The 24,143-nt window shown below is 33.3% G+C and overlaps 1 protein-coding gene across 13 annotated transcripts in view; it reads right to left on the reverse strand.

Moving 5' to 3' along the window:
- LOC143080974 (kinesin-like protein KIF28) overlaps nt 1–17,607 on the reverse strand; it is a 77,679-nt gene extending 60,072 nt beyond the window's left edge. For 12 of the 13 annotated variants that reach the window (XM_076257192.1, XM_076257191.1, XM_076257189.1 and 9 more), the window contains exons 1-6: nt 17,451–17,607; nt 12,125–12,163; nt 11,463–11,539; nt 10,546–10,562; nt 10,026–10,048; nt 1,697–1,824 (exon numbers count right to left, since the gene is read on the reverse strand). In XM_076257192.1, the coding sequence (XP_076113307.1) occupies nt 1,697–1,824; nt 10,026–10,048; nt 10,546–10,562; nt 11,463–11,539; nt 12,125–12,163; nt 17,451–17,464 (298 nt within the window). In that variant the 5' untranslated portion in view covers nt 17,465–17,607. The remainder of the gene's footprint in view (nt 1–1,696; nt 1,825–10,025; nt 10,049–10,545; nt 10,563–11,462; nt 11,540–12,124; nt 12,164–17,450) is intronic. The other variant, XM_076257194.1, reaches the window with a different exon arrangement.
- Between the last annotated feature and the right edge of the window lie 6,536 nt (nt 17,608–24,143).

The raw sequence follows: 24,143 nt of genomic DNA on the forward strand, positions 1-24,143 counted from the left end.
TTAGAAAGATCATATCATAAGGAACATGTGTACTAAGTTTGAAGTTGATTGGACTTCAACTTAAGCAACAACTACCTTGACCAAAACTATAACTTGAAACGGGATGAACGGACAGACGGATGCACAGACGAACGAACAGACGCACAGACCAGAAAATATAATGCCCCTTTACTATCGTAGGTTGGGCATAAAAAGTAACAATACATATCCTGATATAATCTGCTACTTATAGCACTTATACCATTTCTAAATAAAATCAAGAAATGTTAAAAAAAAAATTTAATCGAAAACAAAATTTCCTTGTTTTGTATCCTTTCCTTAAAAGTTTCCAAGTTAATATTCAATACTTCTGACATTTCAACAGTGAGATATAACTACCATCGTAACAACAACAATAAACAACTCCGCTGGAAAAGATATTGAAAGAGCTTTCGCTAACAAACTCTCTATTGTCTAACTAAAGCTGTTCAGTTTAAAAATCAATGCTATTTCAGACAACAAAAATATATTTTAATGAAATCAATGAGGAATGAATTCCATGATAATTTAAAGCCAATATTTAAATGTGAAAAACCTGTCGATCTGAAATATCAGCTGAGGTCGCAGTTATAGATTTTAATGAAGGATTAAGATATTGATTGGTACTTCACACCAGTAAATGAGAATAAATTAATTATTAACAATGTTTATTAGTATTACTAAGGAAGATATAATTCTTAAGAATCAAAACACTATAAAGGGCTTCCATAAAACACTGTCTTACAATAACAATAAAGCCAGGTAGGGAGTAAACCTGAAGGAAATATCAACTGGAGCAGAAAGTTTGAAAGTAGTCAACAAATCTATAAACACATTGTATCAAAGTAAAAACACTGCCTTACAATAACAATAAAGAAAGTGGAGTGTAAACTTGAAGGAAATAACAACAACGGTAAAAAGGTTGGAAAAAAGGATAATATGAAAAGGCTGTATCAAAGTATTTTTAAAGGACTGATATCCTTATGGTGACAATGAAAAAAATTGAAAACAACACATTTAATAATTTCTTGATTCTGAAGTGCTTTTCTGGATTCACCTTCATAAGGAACACTCAAAGCCAAACATTTGAAGTCAGAAGATGTATAAGTACTGAAAATCATTGAAGAGCTATATGTCAATAATACCTAAAGTAAATAGCCAAATTCATCGAAAGCCAACTTTGCCTGAGGGAGTTGAAACATTAGTTTCATAATAATTTAAAAATGTGTGGAGTAAACCTGAACTATGGTAGAAAAGCTTGCAAATTATATTATAAGATTATTTAGACTGTGAATTGCTCATAGTCTAAAATTATTGAGAAGAATCGGCATAGAAAAATATATATCCATATTCAACTTTAGAATATAAAAAATAATGATAAGAGAATAACACACAAACCCAAACACATAAAGATAGATGACATACAAACCAATCATTAAAAATATTGCAATTTCCATCACTCATAGGAAACAAAGCTAATCATGCTAATGAACTTTTTCACTGCCTTGTCAAATGAACGACTGCTTTAGTAAAGCTTTGCTGTATATATTTTTGTATTATCTAGGAATTTATAGTAATCAGTCATTTTATATATATATTGCAATACTTCATGCTAAGTGTAAATTAATTAGAGCTTTACTTTTTTTAGGTTGTGCTAACATCGATCATTAATTCTTACCTTCAAAGGCATTGTCTAATACTCCTTGTCCGAGATCTTCAAACACACGACGTTGACTAGCATACTTAGAACCTGCTTTATCAACCAGTAAATTACCAGCAGAATCTTCCGTAAAGCCATCGTGAGACCTAAAATTTATAACAAAATAACACTTAGAACCTGGTTTATTAACAAGTATAGAGTGGGGCGCTCATATTCGCCATGGACACAATTTCGCCGTTTTATGATTTTGAGGTGTAAAAACTTCAAAGGATGGTTGAAATGGAATAAATATGCCGTTAAATTATATTTTTATAACAAATATGATTAATTTTGAAAATGAGACTAAATTTCGGCACTTACGGCAAAGGACCGAAAAATGGACAACGATTTTCACACAATTTCCTGAATGACAAAAACGATTTCAAAGAAGCATTCCTTAGTAATTCTTTGACTGATTGCCCTAAATTTCAGTTTTTTACATCTTTCAAATGTCTGCTATTCTTCTATAATGAAATTCATTTGATAAATATTGTTTAAAGCTGCAGTTATTTGGTATTAAATAGATATGTAAAAACGGTGAATATGTGTCCCCATTGACAAAAAATTAGGAAATTTCAAACACCCTTTAATCCAACTTTTCAGATGATTTTACTCAAAACAAACATGTTTTCAAGCTCAGAATATTTTGCATTTGAAGTTATCTTCATAAAGAAATATCAGTATTCTTCAAAAACATAAAGACCTGAACATAAACTGAAGAAAACATTGAAAGATATGGCGAAAATGAGCACCCCACTCTACCTACAGAATAATCTGTAAAGCCAATGTGAGACCTAAAATGTATAACAGAATAAAAAGTGTGAAGAGGATATCAAATAAAATGGTAACCATCAAATAAAGAATGATTGCCAAGAAGAAAGCTATCAAAGTCATTTGTAAAGCAAGATAACTGTAAGAAGTAGAATACTTCAACATACTTACTACTTTGATCAAAACAGTGATTTGGTATTCAGCGATAAATACAATTATATAACCTATTATTCCATATTACTTTTAAAATAGTTTATAGAGATTGTATAAAAGCCTTAAATAGTGAAACACAACATAACAAAATATTGCTTTGGCCTCAGACAGTGATATAAAATTGGTCCACATAATATTATGCAAATCTTTATATCTATTTCCTTCAGTCTTTAAGACAGATAAACATTTACTTAAGACTTGGGGATGTTTTAACAATACATAGTTCATATGTTAATAATTTCAGGAAAATTTAAAACAAAATATGATTTTTAATGTTAACCCAAGATATAATTGCTTTTGCCTTTTTTTAAGACTAAGTGAAGCAAACTGTGTAACATTACAAATAGAAACAGACATCAACAAACCAAAACAGTCAGTGGTTGATAATTTATAACATTGATTTTAGAATTTCTCTGTCATAGTGCACTTCAAACTTCAGCTATAATGCAAATTATAGATACAATTATTTTATTTCTTTATATCTCAATACGTCAATACTATATTGAGAGAACGAAATAGAAAAGGTTCAATCATGAGACAAAATCACAACAGGCACATAAAAATACAAAAGCAAATAAACCAGACTTTCACTTCAGCCATCCATGAATAAAGAACGAGGTACAAAATTTTATGACTTCATGTTCATGATGGTTAAAATATCTTTTTTTTTTTAAAAGAATGTATGATTTATACCTATAGGTTATCAGATATATACCAAATGAAAAAAATAAATACATCAGCAACCTCAAGAAGTTAGCTTCATTATGGTACTTCAGGAAGAGTAAAGGAGAATTAATATATAGCAACTTCTTCTTTTTTTTTGTGGACTTATTGGCAATGATATATCTTATTCTTCACAAGATCATAATATTAAAAGGTGTCTTAGTTATTAGTTATTAGTTATTACACCTTTTTCCTTTCATTGAAATCATCTGGTATCTAATCCATTTGTTAATAAATATAATAATAACTAGATATCATTGAGATGGGAGCCATCTCTGTGGGCCCCGCTGTCAATAACGTGGGGTAAATAAGTTGTATGGATAATCTGATATGAAGCATTATTTGAAGTTATTACATAGTCTCATGTGTGATTTTGATCTAAGATTTTAAGTTAAAACTGATAAATATTCTCATCTTACTTTCATAGTATAATAGTGATATGACTGCATGATGTGAACTCATTGATTACTACTCTAAGGTGACTTCTGGATATATGGATTGATGTTTGAACAATATGTTTAAAGGTGCTGCCCAATTGATATTTGTCACATATTTTTAGAATTATGCCTTCAATATATTATGACCCACCAAGTATAAAGTATGAAATATTAATGGTTCTCGAGAGGTAGAGCGGACACAATTTGTTAAGAACAACGAACAGATGGACAGACCGACAGACTGATCTTAGACCTAGGATGCATACATTATGACACATTCTCTTGTGTTGGTTAATATATATGTTAAGTTGAAAATGTTTGTCAGGTATAAAGTATGAAATAATAACAGCTGTCCTCTCAAAATATAATGTGGATCAAATTTGTTAGCGATGGACAGACCAACAGACAGACAGACCTTTGACCTAGGAAGTGGTACATATATCATGACACACCCTCTGGTGTTGGTTAAAATAGATGTCAAGTATAATATTTGAAATCATAACGGTTTTCAAGATATAGAGCGGACACAATCTTCACCACAGGACACAGGGTTGTCAACTGAAACCAAAGTTTTTTTGACGTTGACCTTTGACCTAGGAAGTTGTACATACATCATGACACGCCCTCTGGTGGTGGTTAAAATGTATGACAAGTATATACTTTGAAATCATAACGATTATCTAGATATGGAGCGGACACGATCTTCACCACAGGACACAGGATTGTCAACTCGAAACCAAAGTTTTTGACCTTGACCTTTGACCTAGGAAGTTGTACATACATCATGACACACCCTCTGGTGGTTGTTAAAATGGATGTCAAGTATAAACTTTGAAATCATAATGGTTATCTAGATATGGAGCGGACACGATCTTCACCACAGGACACGGGGTTGTCAACTGAAACCAAAGTTTTTGACCTTGACCTTTGACCTAGGAAGTTGTACATACAACATGACACACCCTCTGGTGTTGGTTAATAATCATGTTAAGTATTAAGTATGAAATTATAACGGTTCTCTAGATATGGAGCGGACACGAAAGTGTTACGGACGGACGGACGGACGGACAGACTGATCACTATAGGGCAACCCGCCGTCGGCGGGGCCCTAATAATATAATAATAATTCTTTATTTAAAGAGGGTTACACAGTTAGCTATAAAGCTAATCTTCCCTGAGGCCCTCATGAAATACAATGAAATATAATAAACAATTACAAAATATCAAACAGACACACATACATGAATATATAATGAAATAAAAAATTGTTATGAAATATACAATTTTCAAAACAGATAAAAGTTACAAATTCATATATGACATGTATAGTATTGGCATCAACAATATCATAAGTTTGAGTAAGTGTGTGAAAATTATTATGCATATAAAAAAACGCACAGCTTCTTAATGTTCCATCAAGTAATTTTTTAAATCTTTTTTGAATGAGCTTGTACTTGAGGTTGATTTTTTCAGGGATATTGGTAAGTTATTCCATAAAATAGATCCTGAATATATAAAAGATTTCTTATAAAGCTCTGTTTTGGCTTTTGGAACTTGTAAATTTTTGCAAGAGGCATTTCTCAAACAATATTTTGGTCTATTTAATTAAAACAATATGTAGGTGGTTATATGTGCAGTTTTCTGCTCTTTGGTGGGGTGGTTGTATCTTTGACACATTCCTCATTTCCATTATCAACTTTATGTACCTTATCTCACCTCTTAGGTAAAAACTTTATAAGGTGAATAAAAGAGAAATTTCAAAATAAGATAATGATTTAAGAGAAAGTTTTATATGACTTTAACATGTGTAACCTGCCTTAACAATACTTAGATGACATCGATAAATAAATAAAGCATCATGCCATGTATAAAAGTCTTGGATCAATAATGTGTGTTTGATAATGTGGCCTGTTTAACATTAAGTAAATATCTTACATGGACTATATTGAACCAAATTAAACAAAATTACTTACGACTATAAAAGGAGAACTTGTAAAGCCCTTAAGTATATTAAGTTTTAAAGTAAACACTCAAAAGTCATTTAAAACTCCAAACAAATGAAAATCTTTTTAAAACTTTATTAAAGTTTTTATAAAGAGTCATCTGATTCAACTCTAATAGAGATATCGAATCTACAAAATAGTTGACACAATCATTTAATTTATTCTCAATTATTTTAATTGCCCTCTGGTGAAAAAATTTCCAAAATGAGGAATAATAAATTTTCATAATCATTTGTTAATGATTTATAGTTTTCAATATCATGGTATCATATTGCAATATTCTCAAAATATGCCAATTACATACAGATAGCCCAATTGCCAGCATAAATTATTTTGTTTTGGTTAAGTATACTAATGTACCATATAGATAATAAACATGCCACCTCCTATAGCAAACTACCTAAAAGTCTTGTTAAAGGTTGTATCATAACTTATAAGACTCTTACATGGACCAGTATTTACTTCTGGTCCTATCTTATACCAAACATCAACTTCTATTTAAATAAATTACCAAAATATTCCAGCCTTTTAAACAAATACTGAAAATCTTATATACAAAAGGGCTGACCACATTGTAATCCTATAAGTGTTAAGATTTATGATAGTAATATTAAAGATATCAGGGATAAACATGATATAGATATGGACAAAATTACAAGGTCATCAGTGGTCAAAATTGCATGGATCAATTCAAAATAGACAATTCACCAAAATATATTGATATTTGATAATGATAAACACAATGCATGGGTATAACTGTCAAAACTGTAAAGATAATTGACAATAGAGTGCACATTCTGAAATTTCGCTCCTGCTTTATTTATTACTGAATGTAAGTTGAAATTCTGGAATACCAAGGTTTTAATTATACTTTAAGTTTCATGATGTAATCATTCGATACTCCAGATATGTTGATCCTATTGCTTGCAGTGGCAGATCCAGAAATTTTCATAAGTGGAGGGCACACTGGCTGCTTAAGAGGGGCTACTGTCACACGTCAGTGATTCCCTATAAAACCAACCAAACTTTTTCCACAAAAGGGGGGGGAGGAGGCAGGCACCCTTCCCCCCTTTAAATCCACCTCTGGCTTGTAGTTGTGACAGTCATAAGAAATTGAACTAACTACAAAATAAATCTTAACATTGACCATTAACCATTAAGATGAGAGGTCAAGTTCACATGAAACCAGCCAGACAAACATGTACTCTTTACAATCATTCCATACATATACATAAAAGGGTAAAACTTATTGCCCCATCTGCTACCGAAGGGGCATAAATATAGTTAAAACTAAAAAAATTAAACATTGTCCAATGATTCATGAAAATGAGGTCAAGGTCATATGATACCAACCAGACAATACATTTACACTTTTTAATCATTCAATACACTAAAATACAATTGATCTATTGACAATATAAAAAACATAAACAGAACAAATAAACAGCTAAACCTGAACGGTATGGAGGACAATTTATTTACGGACAAAAGAATAACGAAAAAAGAAACATGCTAAAAATTATGATGCAGGACCAGTAACTCAATTATAAAAAGGTCAGAAGAACAAACAGAAGAACAGACAGACAGACAGGGATAAAACAATTTGCACACTGACTTTCAGTTGCCAGGGAAATGAAAAGAAAATGTGCAGTATGATTACCAACAGAATTGAATGAAACAGACGTAAACAACTATATTAGGGCGCAGGAACAATTAAACCTAAAGCTCTTAAATATTATACTACAACAAACAACTATATTAGGGTGCAGGAACAATTAAACCTAAAGCTGTTAAATATTATACTACAACAATAGTTCCGTTATTTTAACTAAAACAAGTAGTATTTAGTTGCATAATCTAACAATAAACAGTAACATTATCCTTCTGCACATAATTTGACAACCTAATCACAATATTCAATCTTATTTTACAATATTGAATGTATTTCACAACGAAATTTAACGTTGTGAGTATGGCTATCAATATACAAACAATCAAACGATATAATCTGTGACGACAATAAAGTCTGTTTTCTCCGTGGACAATCTCTTTACTTTAATCTTTATTGTTTACCTAAAATTCTAATTATACCTGTAAACTTCCGTAATATTATAGATTTGCATAACTTATTGTTTGTTTACAGAGAATTATAGTCACGTAAGCCTGTCCTGACTGAATTTCATTATGTTTAGGCCAATAGTTACAAGTGTTTCAATATGTTTAGGCTAATAGTTACAAGTGTTTTATCTTGGAAAATTGATATGGAAAACTAACTAACAAACTTTTATTTAAATATTAATTTACATTTAAAAACCAATTAAAATTGTAACATTTTAATATGTTTATAAATAATATTGAAATAATTGAATAAATAATCAAATGGATTTGTAATAATTATTTTTTATATGTACAAAACTTCAATTCATATCTCACAATTTTAACTTATTTAGCTATTATCAACAGGTATAGTGCCTTAAGCTGTTGAAATACGGAAAAATCTGTGATGCCTATCTCACAAACTTTCTGAAGTGTGAAGTATTTGAATCACAAATTAGTTCAGCACAAATAAATAACTTCAATTTTAGACCTCAATACAAATATCTCAAAGCTGCTAAATCATGGATCAGTATAGTTCTGAGGACATCTCTTAAAAATAATTTTCACATTCATTTTTACTGACTTGTTCAACACTTTGATGTTTTAAAGGTTTTGAGTGAATAGAAGCTGTGCTTTCAATCCTAGAAAGGCTCAAGACTTTTTAAGATTGGTATTTTTGCTACTAGGAAGAACTTAAAAACCTAATCAGCTTGGAGTCAGAAGAATTTGTTTGAGAAAGGAGATTTGTCTTCTTGTTGCGTATTACCTAACCAGGTACCATATAACCAATCTTACTCAGAGGGTCCATAATATGCATGTAATATTTGTCCCTGGACATTAAAATGCCACCAGTTAATCAAATATTTACAATCATGTCAACAGATAGATCAACATGAATATGAGATGATCTCCCCCAAGATAATAAGTTTGTAAGCACACTCTATGTGGTGTATGTAGGCTACAAATATTGACTCACCATTAACAGAGATATTGTTCAATCAAACAGTAAAGGGTATAAAGGCCTCCAAGTCAATTATAACTACAAACACTTTATGTAATTGATCAGTTTTATAATAAAATAAAACTTCAAAAGAAGAGAGAAAGTATAGATAGTGCCGTTTATGTTTTTATAGTCCAAATTATTTTTATAACCAAAATGTAACTTCAAAGTGTTGTGCAATTATTTCGTAACTTTTAGGTTTTAAAGTGAGAAACCACATTTATTGAACAATTCTCCAAAGACCTAATACATGTTCATGCTTCACACTTACACAATTCTTTCAAAAAAAAATGATGTAATAAATAAAATAAAATACATGATATTTCTCTTCAAATGCTAAATAGTTGATACAATCCTAATGAAGTTAATGGATTCAAACTAATCTACAACAATATGAACTTGATGAATATAACAATGAAGGATATATATATAGGAATATTTCTTTTGAAATTTTAGATTATCAATTTCTTTACACAGCATGACATTTCTTTCCCTGATCTTGACACTAAGTCTTAAATCCATGTGATGTAAAAGAGGGATTATATTGTTAAAGAAGAAGTTTCTGAAAGAGTAAAGCCAGGAATTGAGCTTTTAAAACACTCAAAATAGCCTTTATATGTGAAATGAGATAATATTCATTATGGCCAAAAGGACAATAGTCCGATCCAGGGGGGTCCCTTTCGTGGGAAAATTTTGGTTGATTATATAGGGAATCACTGAAGCATGATTGGAGTGGGCCCCCTCCTTGAGTCAGTAAGCGGGAACCCCCTAAATTAAGAAAAGTTCTGGATCCGCCACTGAGGACCAAGGTTTTACACTGACTCTTCTGACATTGAGCAAGCAGGTTTAATTAGTTTAAACAATTTAAGACCATGAGTTGATGGTGACTATGATTATAACATATCATTTATATGATGTGGAAGTTGTTTTCTAATCTAATACTGTGTTTAAACTTTGGATTTTGCCAACTTTCCTTTTAGAATTTTCCTTGGAGTTTGGTATTTTTTCCTATATATCTATGTTAAACTTTAAACTGGTTTAAAAAAAAAAAGGTCTGTACTTACCAATATGAGTAATCAAAGGAAAACTGAAATAGACAAAATAAAATAGTCATTAAAAAGTACAATGTCAGTAGATTAAATAGGATAAATTTCCCCATAGTGAAATAGTAAATTTAAATTTTATTCCATAAATTCTAAAATAGTATTGTACATATGACAAGCAAATGTCTGATACAAGTGCCTGTGTATATCATGTATATTTCTGAGACAAGTGCCTGTGTATATCATGTATATTTCTGAGACAAGTGCCCGTGTATATCACATGTATATTTCTGAGACAAGTGCCCGTGTATATCATTCTATAACAGCTTCCATCACAATGAACATGCTTATCAAGTTTCACATTGATGTGACCAAATATTCCCAGGAAAATAACATTAACCCCCCATTTTATACAGCCAAAATCTAGTGAGTTGACACACAGGATAAAGTAAAACTTTATACATTTGTTGTTTCTGGTGTGTTTTTATGATAAGTGTTTAAATAGTAAAATAACTGGTCATCAATTAAAATGAGATCCTACCTTTTTTGGTTCTTCATCTGAAAAATAAATAAAATAATTTTAAGACGTGTAAATGTTTATTTTTAAATAAATTTTATTCAACAATCCTACACATTTGTTCCCCAAATAGTTTATGGCACTTTAGTCAGTCTTAGCTCTGATGTTTAATGGGTTTTTTCTAAGGCAACCCTAGACCTAAGACTCCCAAGAGCCTATATTGCTCACCTGGTAAATATTTTGTCATTTTAAATGTGTCTTTCCATGTACTGCAATCACTTACCTTTGCTTATTTGTAAATCTCATCTAACCAGTATTGACATTTTCATAGATCTTGTATTGATAATAAAATTGAGAATGAAATAGAGACAACAACCTGACATGATATTCATTTTAACTGCTTACACTGTATATATATATTTCCAAAGTGTTTAAAATTATTTGTAAAATTAAAGAAATGTATAAGTAAACAAGAATGTGTCCTTAGTACACAGATGCCCCGCCCCATCCACACTATCATTTTCTGTGTTCAGAGAACCGTGAAAATGGGGTTAAAAATCTAATTTGGCATTAAAATAAGAAGGTCAGATCATGCCAAACATGTGTAACAAGTTTCAAGTTGATTGGACTAAAACTTCATCAAAAATTACCTTGACCAAAAACTTTAACCAGTTACCTGAAGCATGACAGACAGATGAATGTACGGGTGAATGAAGGAACAAACATATGAACGGCCACACAGACCAGAAAACATAATGCCCATAAATGGGGCATTAAAATATATTGTGAACTTCAAAATCATCTAAATTGCTAACTGGCAGTGCTGCCAGAGGATGTGCTGGAGAATGGACTGCTGGAATTTAATTGATCAACTTCTGGGCTTCAATTTGAAAAGTACTCCAAGGAAAACTATAAATAGATCTGATTATATTACAACTTACTTGGAGTTTCAGGATTGGCTATTGTTGTCATTTGGTCCTGCATCTTAATGATGAGCTTTGACGTCCGGTCCTTCTCCCTGAAAGACAATTTACAAGGTCATTAATTATAATCATACATTGATACATTTTGATATCATACATTGTATGTTTTGCTGTTTTAGGACATTGTATGTTGTGTTATTTTAGGAACAGGGTGTCCATCTTTGATTTGTGGTCCAAAGCTTGTCTTTGTCCGTTTTGACTGGGTGTTGATTGTGGGAGATGCATGCTTAGCAGTAGATTCCCGACAGTGTCACTGATCCTGACAGAGTCAACCAATCTGGCTCCTTAAATTTTTTTGCTTTTGTTTGTAACCTTAATTTTGATGATACCGGGTACATGTATTTGATTTTTGAACATCAGTATACTTCTGTTGCCTATATCATACCCGTAGCTAGGGGGGTTCGGGGGTTTCGGACGAACCCCCAACCCCCCCCCCTTGAAATCAAATAAGCACTGTTAAAGTCAACCTTTTGTTTAAATTGTGACTGTTAAAGTCGAGGTCATGAGTCCAACAAACCACCAAGAAATTCCTGGCTACGTGCCTGTATATAATATACTTATTTGAAAACAAATTGACAATTGTTCTTTGAATACAATATTCTTTTTGCTAGTGAACTTACCTTTGATTAAAGGGACGGACCCTGACAGCCACTTTGACACTGAAAAATACAAACACACATATTATATAATGACATGTATGAAGGGACGGACCCTAACGGCCACTTCGACACTGAAAAAAAAAACACAAAATATTACATTATGGTTAACATATATTATGACATGTATGAAAATGACAGTGTTTTACATGACCTGTAATAAGAAATTTGCAGCATTCCAATGTTTGCAATCCATCAAGTCTATAAAATGTCTAGAAACTAAAATTTAAGTTATTTAATTGACAGGTTACAGTGTTCTCCTCAGTATTTTCAAATTGTCCCATTGGACTTTCAAAAACACAACCATTTATAACATTACAAACTTTTCTTTCCAATTCCAATAAGATTCTTCTCTAAACATCTTAATGATCCAAAAAACTAAACAATTCTAAATTGTGAAAATATTTTTGTCTAGTAGGGGAATTAACTTATCATTTTTTGTTACATGGGGTCTGACAAGGATCACATATATACGTTGTAACAGCATATTCAGCATCCAGAGAATATGTCATCTTTCAGAACCTTTAAAGTTAAGTTTAGAAATAAATTATGAGATTTGTGCCTCAAACAATTTTTGTCCTTTATCATGTTTATTATGAAACCAAATATGATCAGTAACTTAAATTCCTGCCCTAAACACTGGCCCTCTTCATCATTTTCCATTTTCAAATGACAGACCAATCAGAGATGTTTTAACTTTTGTTGTCATAGAAATGAAACTGTTTACATATAAATGCTATTAGTTACCAATCCCAAAAGATATTTTTTGTTAAATATTAACCAAACAATTTGATAAAATCTGCTTTTGGCAATAAGTTATCCATCATCTCTGCTAACCATGACATTTAGTCTAGCAGCTAGTATCATTCAATCTAAGGAGAGAGTAAAATACACCACCTGGTATAAGCATGTAGCTCTTAGTCTTAGATTCCACTGTGGTTATCATGTGTTAAAATTTTTGATCTAATTATTATTATGGTCAGCTGAGAACTTATTGGACCTGACTTTATAGGCTAATCTCGATGAAGACAAATGGACAATTTCATAATATACTTAACTGAGAAAAAAAAATCACCCACATGGTCTGGTAAACATGGACTTTAACAGCTCTGACTTGCAATAAATGCATTTTATTCATATGCATGATTAAAATAACAGAATTGATATGAAATGTGTTATATATCTACTGTTTTTAAGATTTGTAAGTGGTGTAAAATTTTTTCAAAGAGACATCAGAGTTGGAGAAGGCATGGTCTTCAATGATGGATTAGTGCCATCATCACGCAACAAATTAAATGAATCTTAGAAAATAAAGCCAGGAGCTAAGACAAATAAGAAGATGTGTGAGAAACTTCTGTGTATACAAAAAGAACAGGCTTCTGACTTTGAACAGTAAGTTTTTAGTCTTTTTTTTTAATGACTTTTTATTTTAGATTTTTCATGAAAATGAGGTCGTACCAGACAGACATGTTCACCTTACAATTATTCCATACACCAAATATGATTGTCTTATTGCTTGTTGTACCTGAATCATGAAAATGAGGTCAAGGACAATGGACAGACTGAAAAGAATCATAACATTATAAGGTATCTGCAAACAAGGTTCTTCCTTCTAAAATACAAGGCTTTATACAAATTCAGTTTATGCCGTCACCATTATTGCTGTATTGTTATCCCTTATAATGTCTTGCAATCTTCAACTTTCTTTGCAGGCGAGGCAGTAAAAACGATGACTTTCAAAGAGGGTGGTAAAGGGTTATTTTCGTGCAACGTGAACGCCGTTTTTTATTTCACGTTCAACATGTTTTTACTTTTTTATTTGACGTTCTGTCGTGCAAGACGGGTGCCTCGTTCAACGTGTACTGCTTATTTAATTTTACGTGCATCGTGATTTTCAAAGTCTTATTTTGCGTGCTCGGTATTTTTCAAATAAAATTCAAACACTAGGCAGGGATCATCAAGAAATACTTTTTTAAAAGCCGTAAACCAATTATATCATAAATGTGTATACTAAATCGGGAATATCAAGTAAAACAAAAAGTTAATATATATAAGGAAGGCAGTGACTCAGTCACAAAAGGTTCAAATTAAAAGTATTTATTTTTCGTGCAACGTTCATTACAGAAATTATTTCACGTTCAACGTGAAATTATGTCTTATTTCATGTTATCTTCGTGCAAGCACCCCCCTTTACCACCCTCATCAAAAGTTACAAAAGGCATAAAATCCTTAGATCCTACATTAACTTTTTACTGTTATTTAGATACAAAGAGACAAATAAGAGACAAATAAATTATAAAACCTCTACTACACATTACACAAAGATTTCATAGCTCAATCTCACAAAATATCTGCAGATCTAGTCAGGTGGATATTGGTTCAAATATTGAAATAGATTTTCCATCAAATTGTAAAGTTTCCTGACTTTTATGGCACAATCTATCAGTGTCTCACTATTGTATAACTGAAGTTGGGAATTAAACTATAAGATAATGAATATCCCTTCATATGACTAGTACATGTATATAGCACTGGTTTACCCCCTCTTAAAAGGCCTAAATGTTATTTTTTTAAATCCATGTACATGTCATGCATGTATTAGGTCAATGCATGTTTGACTTTTCAATAGAAAAAAAAATATCATATTCTTGCAATTTGTTCCAAAATATTATCAATATTAACATGACTATCAAATCTAAAATATTTTAAAATGAGTCGATTTCTTTCCTCAATAAAATGTTCTACACCTACTTTCTGTGGACATACATGATAGTGGGTCTCATTGGGGTCTAAGCGTGACGCGGGATTGCCGATTTTTTGTAAGCGCGATACGTGAAAGTCGAATTATTGTGTCGTGAAAACAGGAAATGGAGTCTAGCGGGACCCGGGAAATCACAAAAAAATGAGAATTGCTTAAGTACATACTCACTGTGTAAGCGGGATACAGGAATCTGTCGAAACAGTAAGCGGAATCCGGGATCAGAACCCCCCAATGAGACCCCCATGATATAGTGAACATTAAGGATACAACTATATCATAATGATGTTTTTAACATTAAACCAAATTATTGAAGCTGAAAGATGACCCAACACTGCAAAGAAAATTTAAGCAAAAACTTGAGCAGTTAAATGCAACTTATAAAACACAATAGCGCACCATAATACCAATTACTTTTATCATTTATCATTAAAATGTTTACCAGAATACAGTGTGTTTCTTCACCTATATGGTATATATAATTATATTAAAGCTTAAGATGAACTGTGAAGTTGATGATGATCTAATTGTAGCATGATTCTTGAATCAATCTGGACTTTTGTCAAAGATACTGTAATAATTAAAAACCAATTGTTCAGAGAACAATTGAAAGTCTTTCCACACCAAAGAAATTTTGATAAGAAGATAGTTTCTTCATACTGATGAGATAAATAATGGTTTAATTATGTTTTTGAGTGATAAAAGAGAGATAATATGCTACTTCCGGTGAAATAAATGTCACTTCCGGTCTCATATGATAGCTTATTTCACACTGATTCCAAAAATATATAGTTTCTATATACTATTGTATGTAGAAGGGGAAATAATTGGCCACTTCCGGTTTGTTGGAAGTCATGTTTCGTCTCCAGTAATCAGTGTATGTATCTATATGAAAAAATTATTGATTCTGGGTACTTTGAGATGAAGAAATTGCAAAAAAAGGCTACTTCCGGTTTTCTCAAGGTCACTTCCGGTAGTCATTTTTCAAGGTCATTTGTCACCTAATCTTTTGTACAAGGTCAAATGCCTTTATTATGAACTTAGTTGAAGTAATAATCAAATAACCTCATATCAAGACATTTGAGGGGCAATAACTCCTATAAGATGCCATTAAATTGTATAAGACAAAATGTAGCATATCTTCATTACAATAAAACTGACATTTTGCACTTGTTCTTTAGTATGTATCTTTCAAAGTGTCGGAGAAAATGCAAAAACAAGCAAAAGTCACAGTTGAGAACTTGACCTTGACCTTTGACCTTGACCTCATTTTCTAAGTTAGGACCCAGGGGACTCAAATAAAAACATTCCAGGGTTATACGGTTAACTGTTTATGAGTTAAATGAACATACCGACAAATTTATTTTGTAAAGGTAGATAACTCCTATAAAATTCCATCGAATCGCTTCGATCCAAATTAGCCAAAAATTCCTGAGGATGTAACGAACAGTTTGTAAAAAGAATTTTGTCGCTATCTTTTTTTGTTAAGAAGAAGATGCACACAGAGGGTAAACAGTGAAAAGGGAGATAACTCTTACATAGAAAATGGATCGGCTTAGCAGGGTGAAATTTTAAAGCGCATAAACTATACGATACCATATGGGAAATATCTAAGCGACATATTGCGAAACAAACATTTTGCGCAAGAACAAAATTTGGCGGAAGAAAAAAAAAAAAAAAATAATAATAATAATAATCAGAACAAAAACAATAAGTCTTTCCACAGAAAAGTGGAAAGACTTAATAAAAACTCATTCAGTTGTGATTTTATTTTATCTATAGTCAACTGTATTACAATGTCTTCTGACATTTCAGTGGTGGATCCAGAACTTCTCATTAAGAGGGCCCACTGACTGACCTAAGGGGGCCACTCCAGTCATGCTTCAGTGATTCTCTATGTAATCATCCAATTTTTTCCCACAAAAGGGGGGACCCGGGCCCCTCATGGAACCACCTATGCATTTTGTACCATCAAATTGCTGTCTCATTGCACCCACCTGCATCAACAGGTACAAGAAAACATCTGTTTTGAATGTATGTATAAAGTATAATCAGTGTATTCAGTAAATATATTTAAATGTTCCTTTAATATGGAAAAATATTGTCTTGTTCTTGTACCTGCATCCCCCCTTTTTTATAATCTTTTGTAATTATACAATGGGTTAAAATAAATGACAATGAAACTAAGTTTTAAAGCTTTCAAGATTAGGAAAAATGTGTATCAGTCCTAGTCCAACCATACTTATAAGTGTCATCTCTGCTATGTCAAAGAGAGGTAACTTGTGTTAATCCAATTCATCATTGGAAAGCAAACTATTTTACGGCAACCAAAGCTGCTTATTAACAGAGTTATTCCACTTTGTATTCTTGAAGTCTCCAGTGATGAAATTTCCATTTGCAATACAAAATATCATCATCACTTTTGCACAAACACAAACACGTCAGAAACAAATCAACTGTCAAATAATAGAGACCCATAATAGAGTACACCAAAATATAAGGCATCTGGAAGATCACCAAAACTATACTCACGCTTCATCTGGCATTCTGTACTCCTTTTTAATGCTAAATATTTATTTCCATTTAGAATTGAGGAATTTAATTCATTTTTTAAAACACATGTAAATCCACTAACAGTTAAATGTTTACGGGACTTCTAACTGGATATTGAATTCCCACACACAGGTAAAATGTTATAGTTCGTTTCTAAGTTCCCAAGAATCCGATTAATTCTGATCATTGGACCGAAAACAATCAGCATTGTTAAACATCGATTGAAAGTGTCAGTGATGATGTTATTGTTAAATTTGTTGATTGCAATTTTAAGATTATTAATAAGTGATTTATTCAACTGGAAATGAAAATCAATAGTTTATTTTCTGCCAGTTTGAAGCACTCTTTAGAACCCCCTAAAAAATCTGAAAATTCAACTATGACTTACGGTGTTGGAATCTTAGTTTCTTCTGGGACTATTATATTAATACTCATAGTCCCAGATTTCTTACTAAATGGGCTTAATATCGGACTAAGAAGACACATTTTAATTGTTTACTGTTGTAAGGTGCATTCTTTCAGTAAATAATCTGTTTATTGTTAATTATAACTATCTTTTATATTTCAGAGAAACGTTTTAACATGCTGACTGTATGGAAATCTGAAACATGTGCTTTACAAATGAAAACAACACTTTAGAAATTTCACGCGTTCGAGGGGCTTTTCTGGATTCACATGCACCAGGAACGCCCAAAGCCGAATATTTGAAAGCCATGCAAGAACGTGGAACGACCATAGCCGAATATTTGAAAACGGCATGCAAGAAATTGGAACGACCATAGCCGAATATTTGAAAGCCATGCAAGAACGTGGAACGACCATAGCCGAATATTTGAAAGCCATGCAAGAACGTGGAACGACCATAGCCGAATATTTGGAAGCCATGCAAGAACGTGGAACGACCATAGCCGAATATTTGAAAGCCGTGCAAGGACGTGGAACGACCATAGCCGAATATTTGAAAGCCGTGTAAGGACGTGGAACGACCATAGCCGAATATTTGAAAGCCATGCAAGGACGTGGAACGACCATAGCCGAATATTTGAAAGCCATACAAGGACGTGGAACGACCATAGCCGAATATTTGAAAGCCATGCAAGGACGTGGAACGACCATAGCCGAATATTCGAAAGCCGTGTAAGGACGTGGAACGATCATAGCCGAATATTTGAAAACGACATGCAAGAACTTGGAACGACCATAGCCGAATATTTGAAAGCCATGCAAGAACGTGGAACGACCATAGCCGAATATTTGAAAGCCATGCAAGAACGTGGAACGACCATAGCCGAATATTTGGAAGCCATGCAAGAACGTGGAACGACCATAGCCGAATATTTGAAAGCCGTGCAAGGACGTGGAACGACCATAGCCGAATATTTGAAAGCCGTGTAAGGACGTGAAACGACCATAGCCGAATATTTGAAAGCCATGCAAGGACGTGGAACGACCATAGCCGAATATTTGAAAGCCATGCAAGGACGTGGAACGACCATAGCCGAATATTTGAAAGCCATGCAAGGACGTGGAACGACCATAGCCGAATATTCGAAAGCCGTGTAAGGACGTGGAACGATCATAGCCGAATATTTGAAAGCCATGCAAGGACGTGGAACGACCATAGCCGAATATTTGAAAGCCATGCAAGGACGTGGAACGACCATAGCCGAATATTTGAAAGCCATGCAAGGACGTGGAACGACCATAGCCGAATATTCGAAAGCCGTGTAAGGACGTGGAACGATCATAGCCGAATATTTGAAAGCCATGCAAGGACGTGGAACGACCATAGCCGAATATTTGAAAGCCATGCAATGACGTGGAACGACCAAAGCCGAATATTTGAAAGCCATGCAAGGACGTGGAACGACCAAAGCCGAATATTTGAAAGCCATGCAAGGACGTGGAACGACCATAGCCGAATATTTGAAAGCCATGCAAGGACGTGGAACGACCATAGCCGAATATTTGAAAGCCATGCAAGGACGTGGAACGACCATAGCCGAATATTTGAAAGCCATGCAAGGACGCGAAACGACCATAGTCGAATATTTGAAAGCCATGCAAGGACGTGGAACGACCATAGCTGAATATTTGAAAGCCAAGGATGTACAAGAAGCGAACAGTGTTAACATGGTTAAAGAGCTATATGACCAAAAGGACCTAATAATTGAATATCGAGTCGAATATAGCCAAAATCAGAGACATATATGTGTCTCTGGCCAAATCCATCTAAAATAAACTTTGCCTGAGGGAGGTGAAACGTTTTTTTTTATATTTTCTTTTTATAAACTGGTAATTTAAGAAAGGTTTGCTATAATTCATATTTATACCACACCTATAATTACCGTGACCACTGAGCTGAAGCAAGGATGTGTATATAATATAAAAAAAGAAGATGTGGTATGATTGGCAATGAGACAACTCTCCACAAGAAACAGAATGACACAGCAATTTAATACAACTATAGGTCACCGTACGGCCTTCAACAACGGGCAACTTGAAGTCCATACCGCATAGTAAGCTATTTTGATAAGGCCCCGAAATGACAAATGTAAAACGTTTCAAACGAGAAAACTAACGGCCTAATTTATATACAAAAAATAAACGAAAAACAAATACGTAACACAAAACAAAAACCAACCGACTCAATTACAAGATCTTGACTTGGGACAGATACATACACACACAGAATGTGGCGGAGTTAAACATATTAGCCTTATATATAAATACTTTCGGGAGTTTCTCGCTGCATTGAAGACCCATTGGTGACCTTCGGCTGTTGTCTGCTCTATGGTCGGGTTCTTGTCTCTTTGACAAATTCCCTATTTCCATTCTCAATTTTACTTAGCTGATTATACCCTTGGAGATTCGGTGAAGTTTGCTGCGTCATATGATTCTCTACATATGTATAGGGGTATAGTACACCAAATAACAGCCACATCCCTATGTATAGGGGTATAGTACACCAAATAACAGGCACATCACTATGTATAGGGGTATAGTACACCAAATAACAGCCACATCCCTATGTATAGGGGTATAGTACACCAAATAACAGGCACATCACTATGTATAGGGGTATAGTACACCAAATAACAGGCACATCACTATGTATAGGGGTATAGTACACCAAATAACAGGCACATCACTATGTATAGGGGTATAGTACACCAAATAACAGGCACATCACTATGTATAGGGGTATAGTACACCAAATAACAGGCACATCACTATGTATAGGGGTATAGTACACCAAATAACAGCCACATCCCTATGTATAGGGGTATAGTACACCAAATAACAGGCACATCCCTATGTATAGTGGTATAGTACACCAAATAACAGGCACATCCCTATGTATAGGGGTATAGTACACCAAATAACAGGCACATCACTATGTATAGGGGTATAGTACACCAAATAACAGGCACATCACTATGTATAGGGGTATAGTACACCAAATAACAGGCACATCCCTATGTATAGGGGTATAGTACACCAAATAACAGGCACATCACTATGTATAGGGGTATAGTACACCAAATAACAGGCACATCACTATGTATAGGGGTATAGTACACCAAATAACAGGCACATCACTATGTGTGTTGGACCAAATAAATGACAAGTTACTAAGTAAAATATAGCGGAAGTGGCATTACAGTTAATTATACCGTTTTAATGAGATGCATATTCAAATGTACCAACTGTCATATTATTGAATCAAATAGAAGCAAACAGACAGTAAGACATGGACAGACGGCTTGCAGTCATTAAATCGGACGGTACATATCAATTCGTATAAAAAGTATTAAGTCGGACAATACCAAAGTTTAAATATCGACCCAAACCGTGTACTTAATGATTGTATTCAAATTCAAATGAATTATTGACCACTTCTGTTTCGTTGCCAATACATTTAATAATTTGTTTATATCGCCTTTTAATAGTCAATGTTTTATAGTCTGTTTCATTTTTTGTAATTCTTTTCACTTAATTGATCTACTTGTAATTATATACACGGAATCATATTAGGGACATGGAAAATAAACTTTAATTATTCATAGTCAAATATTTTTTACTTATTATATAATATTTAAACGAAACTTTAAAATCTTTAAAATTTGGACTTTTAACTGACATTTTTTACTTTTATCAGAGACATATAATACAATAATAATAATTATATGTCTGCTTTTATTAAACTCTCTGACAGTGAAATTTCGACTTTTCATAAGCCGAAATTTCAACGGGTTAAATCTTAAAAGTTTGTCATTTTTACGGGTTTTTTTACTCGTAATAAGTCAAAATTTAAAATTATAGTAACGTTTCGAGATTTGAAACGTTATTTTTTTTTTTTTTTAGTTTAAACAGAAAATACCATATATATAAGTTGTTAATTTCTGTGTCATTTTGGTATCTTGTGGAGAGTTGTCTCATTTGCAGTCTTACCACATCTTATTTTTCATATATACATATAACTGATCAGAATCGGAACAGTGTACCAGAGTAAGGTGATATGGTATCATGGTTAGTAAGTTAAAATCCAACTCGGTGTTTCTATCTAGTACAGAGTATAGGGTATATTCATTTATCATTTACCGTGATGTAATGTTTGCCACTGGGTATTAAGATTAAGCCTCAAACTAATAGTTTTCTAAGAAAACAAAGTATTGTCATTTTAAATTTACAATTTTGTTCTTGAGTCACCAGCTATATACCACTTGTACACGGAGGTCCTGGAACTCGTTTTTACCGAGAGGTGTGGTAACTGTTGCTTTGTATAACTAAGCCCTATACCATGAAGCCATGAAAAGACATTAATTTTGGGCTGACTAACAAAATTGTTTGAAGGTACATGTTTTACATCTAATATTGCCTGTATATATAATTTAAGCCATGGAAAGACAATTATAAACGCACGTCATACTTAATGAAATGAATAAACTGTTAAAGACAAATACAACACTCAAAATTTGGTGACTATGTGGAACGCATCTATCCAATCGAGCTAGAGATAAAGGATACTACAGATACAGTTAAGTCGGCCTCATATCTTGACTTACATCTAGAAATTGACAATGAGGGTCGCTTGAAAACAAAACTTTACGACAAAAGAGATGATTTCAGCTTTCCAATTGTGAACTTTCCATTTCTAAGTAGCAACATTCCAGCAGCACCTGCATACGGGGTATATATCTCCCAATTGATACGATATTCCCGTGCTTGCATTTCCTATCATGATTTTCTTGATAGAGGGTTGCTGCTCACAAGGAAGCTATTAAACCAAGAGTGCCAAGTGGTGAAGTTGAAATCATCCCTTCGTCAATTTTACGGACGCCATCACGAGTTGGTTGACCGTTATGGAATAACCGTTTCACAAATGATATCGGATATGTTCCTTACGTCGTAACTACAATCCCCTTCCCTTTCATGAATGTGACCTACCGAATTAGACTATTTACTGGATTTGTTATCACATAAGCAACACGACGGGTGCCGCGTGTGGAGCAGGATCTGCTTACCCTTCCGGAGCACCTGAGATCACCCCTAGTTTTTTGGTGGGGTTCGTGTTGTTTATTCTTTAGTTTTCTATGTTGTGTCGTGTGTGCTGTCGTTTGTTTGTCTTTTTTCATTTTTAGCCATGGCGTTGTCAGTTTGTTTTGGATTTATGAGTTTGACTGTCCCCCTTTGGTATCTTTCGTCCCTCTTTTATATTATTTGTCATAACAGTTTATTCATTTCATTCATTATGACGTTTGACCCCATATACTCAAGGTTAAAAAAATTTAGTAAAATAAAAAACCTTAATAAAAAAAAGAATATTTGGTATGATTGCAAATGATACAAACTTCCACGACAGACCAAAGGATCACGGTGACACTTATTGTTGCTAAGTCCTTAGTTTTCTACGATATTTTTGGTATACTGTTGTGTATTTTTTTCTTCGTTTTTTATTTATTTCCTATTTTATTGTCAGTTTGATTTCGACCCCTGAATTTAATTGTCCCGTTGGTGTCTCTTGACTCTTTTTCAGTAGCATTGGTTCATATCAAGGCCTTCAACAACGAAGAAATGAACAAAAACCACCCATATAGTAAACACCTTCAGCTTAAAAAGTAGCAGACAATATAGCTCGTGTGTTTTTTTTTTTTTTTTTTATTCTTCATCTTAATAAAATTAACAAGAAAAAAATCAAAATACAAAATTCCGGATTTGGTCTTTAGGGTGTTGATATAACCTATATTTGTAAGCGTCTAAACTATAGTCTCCACTGTATAACTAGACAGAGGCGGATTTAGGGGGAGAGGGGCTAGCCCCCCTTTTTCTGGGAAACATTTGGTTGATTATATATGGAATCACCGAAGGATGACCGGAGCGGGCCCCCTCCAAGGCAGTCAGTAGGCCCCCACTTAATATGAAACTTTCAGGATCTGCCACTGCTAGGCAAAGTTACTCGGATAAAATGCATACTAAGAACAGTAACATTATGTATAGAGATTATTATCAAACGTTTTTATTTACAGGTTATGACCTTTGGGACGATATTCTGGACATGTCAGATGATAATAAGAATTATCTAATCTCTTCCCTCAGTAAGTTCAAACTGGACTGGTTACCCAAACATTTTAAGGATGTACGTGTAATAGATTTACCACTTAGTGACAC

The sequence above is a fragment of the Mytilus galloprovincialis genome, chromosome 6, assembly GCF_965363235.1.
Source record: "Mytilus galloprovincialis chromosome 6, xbMytGall1.hap1.1, whole genome shotgun sequence".
In the NCBI taxonomy this organism is placed as follows: domain Eukaryota; kingdom Metazoa; phylum Mollusca; class Bivalvia; order Mytilida; family Mytilidae; genus Mytilus; species Mytilus galloprovincialis.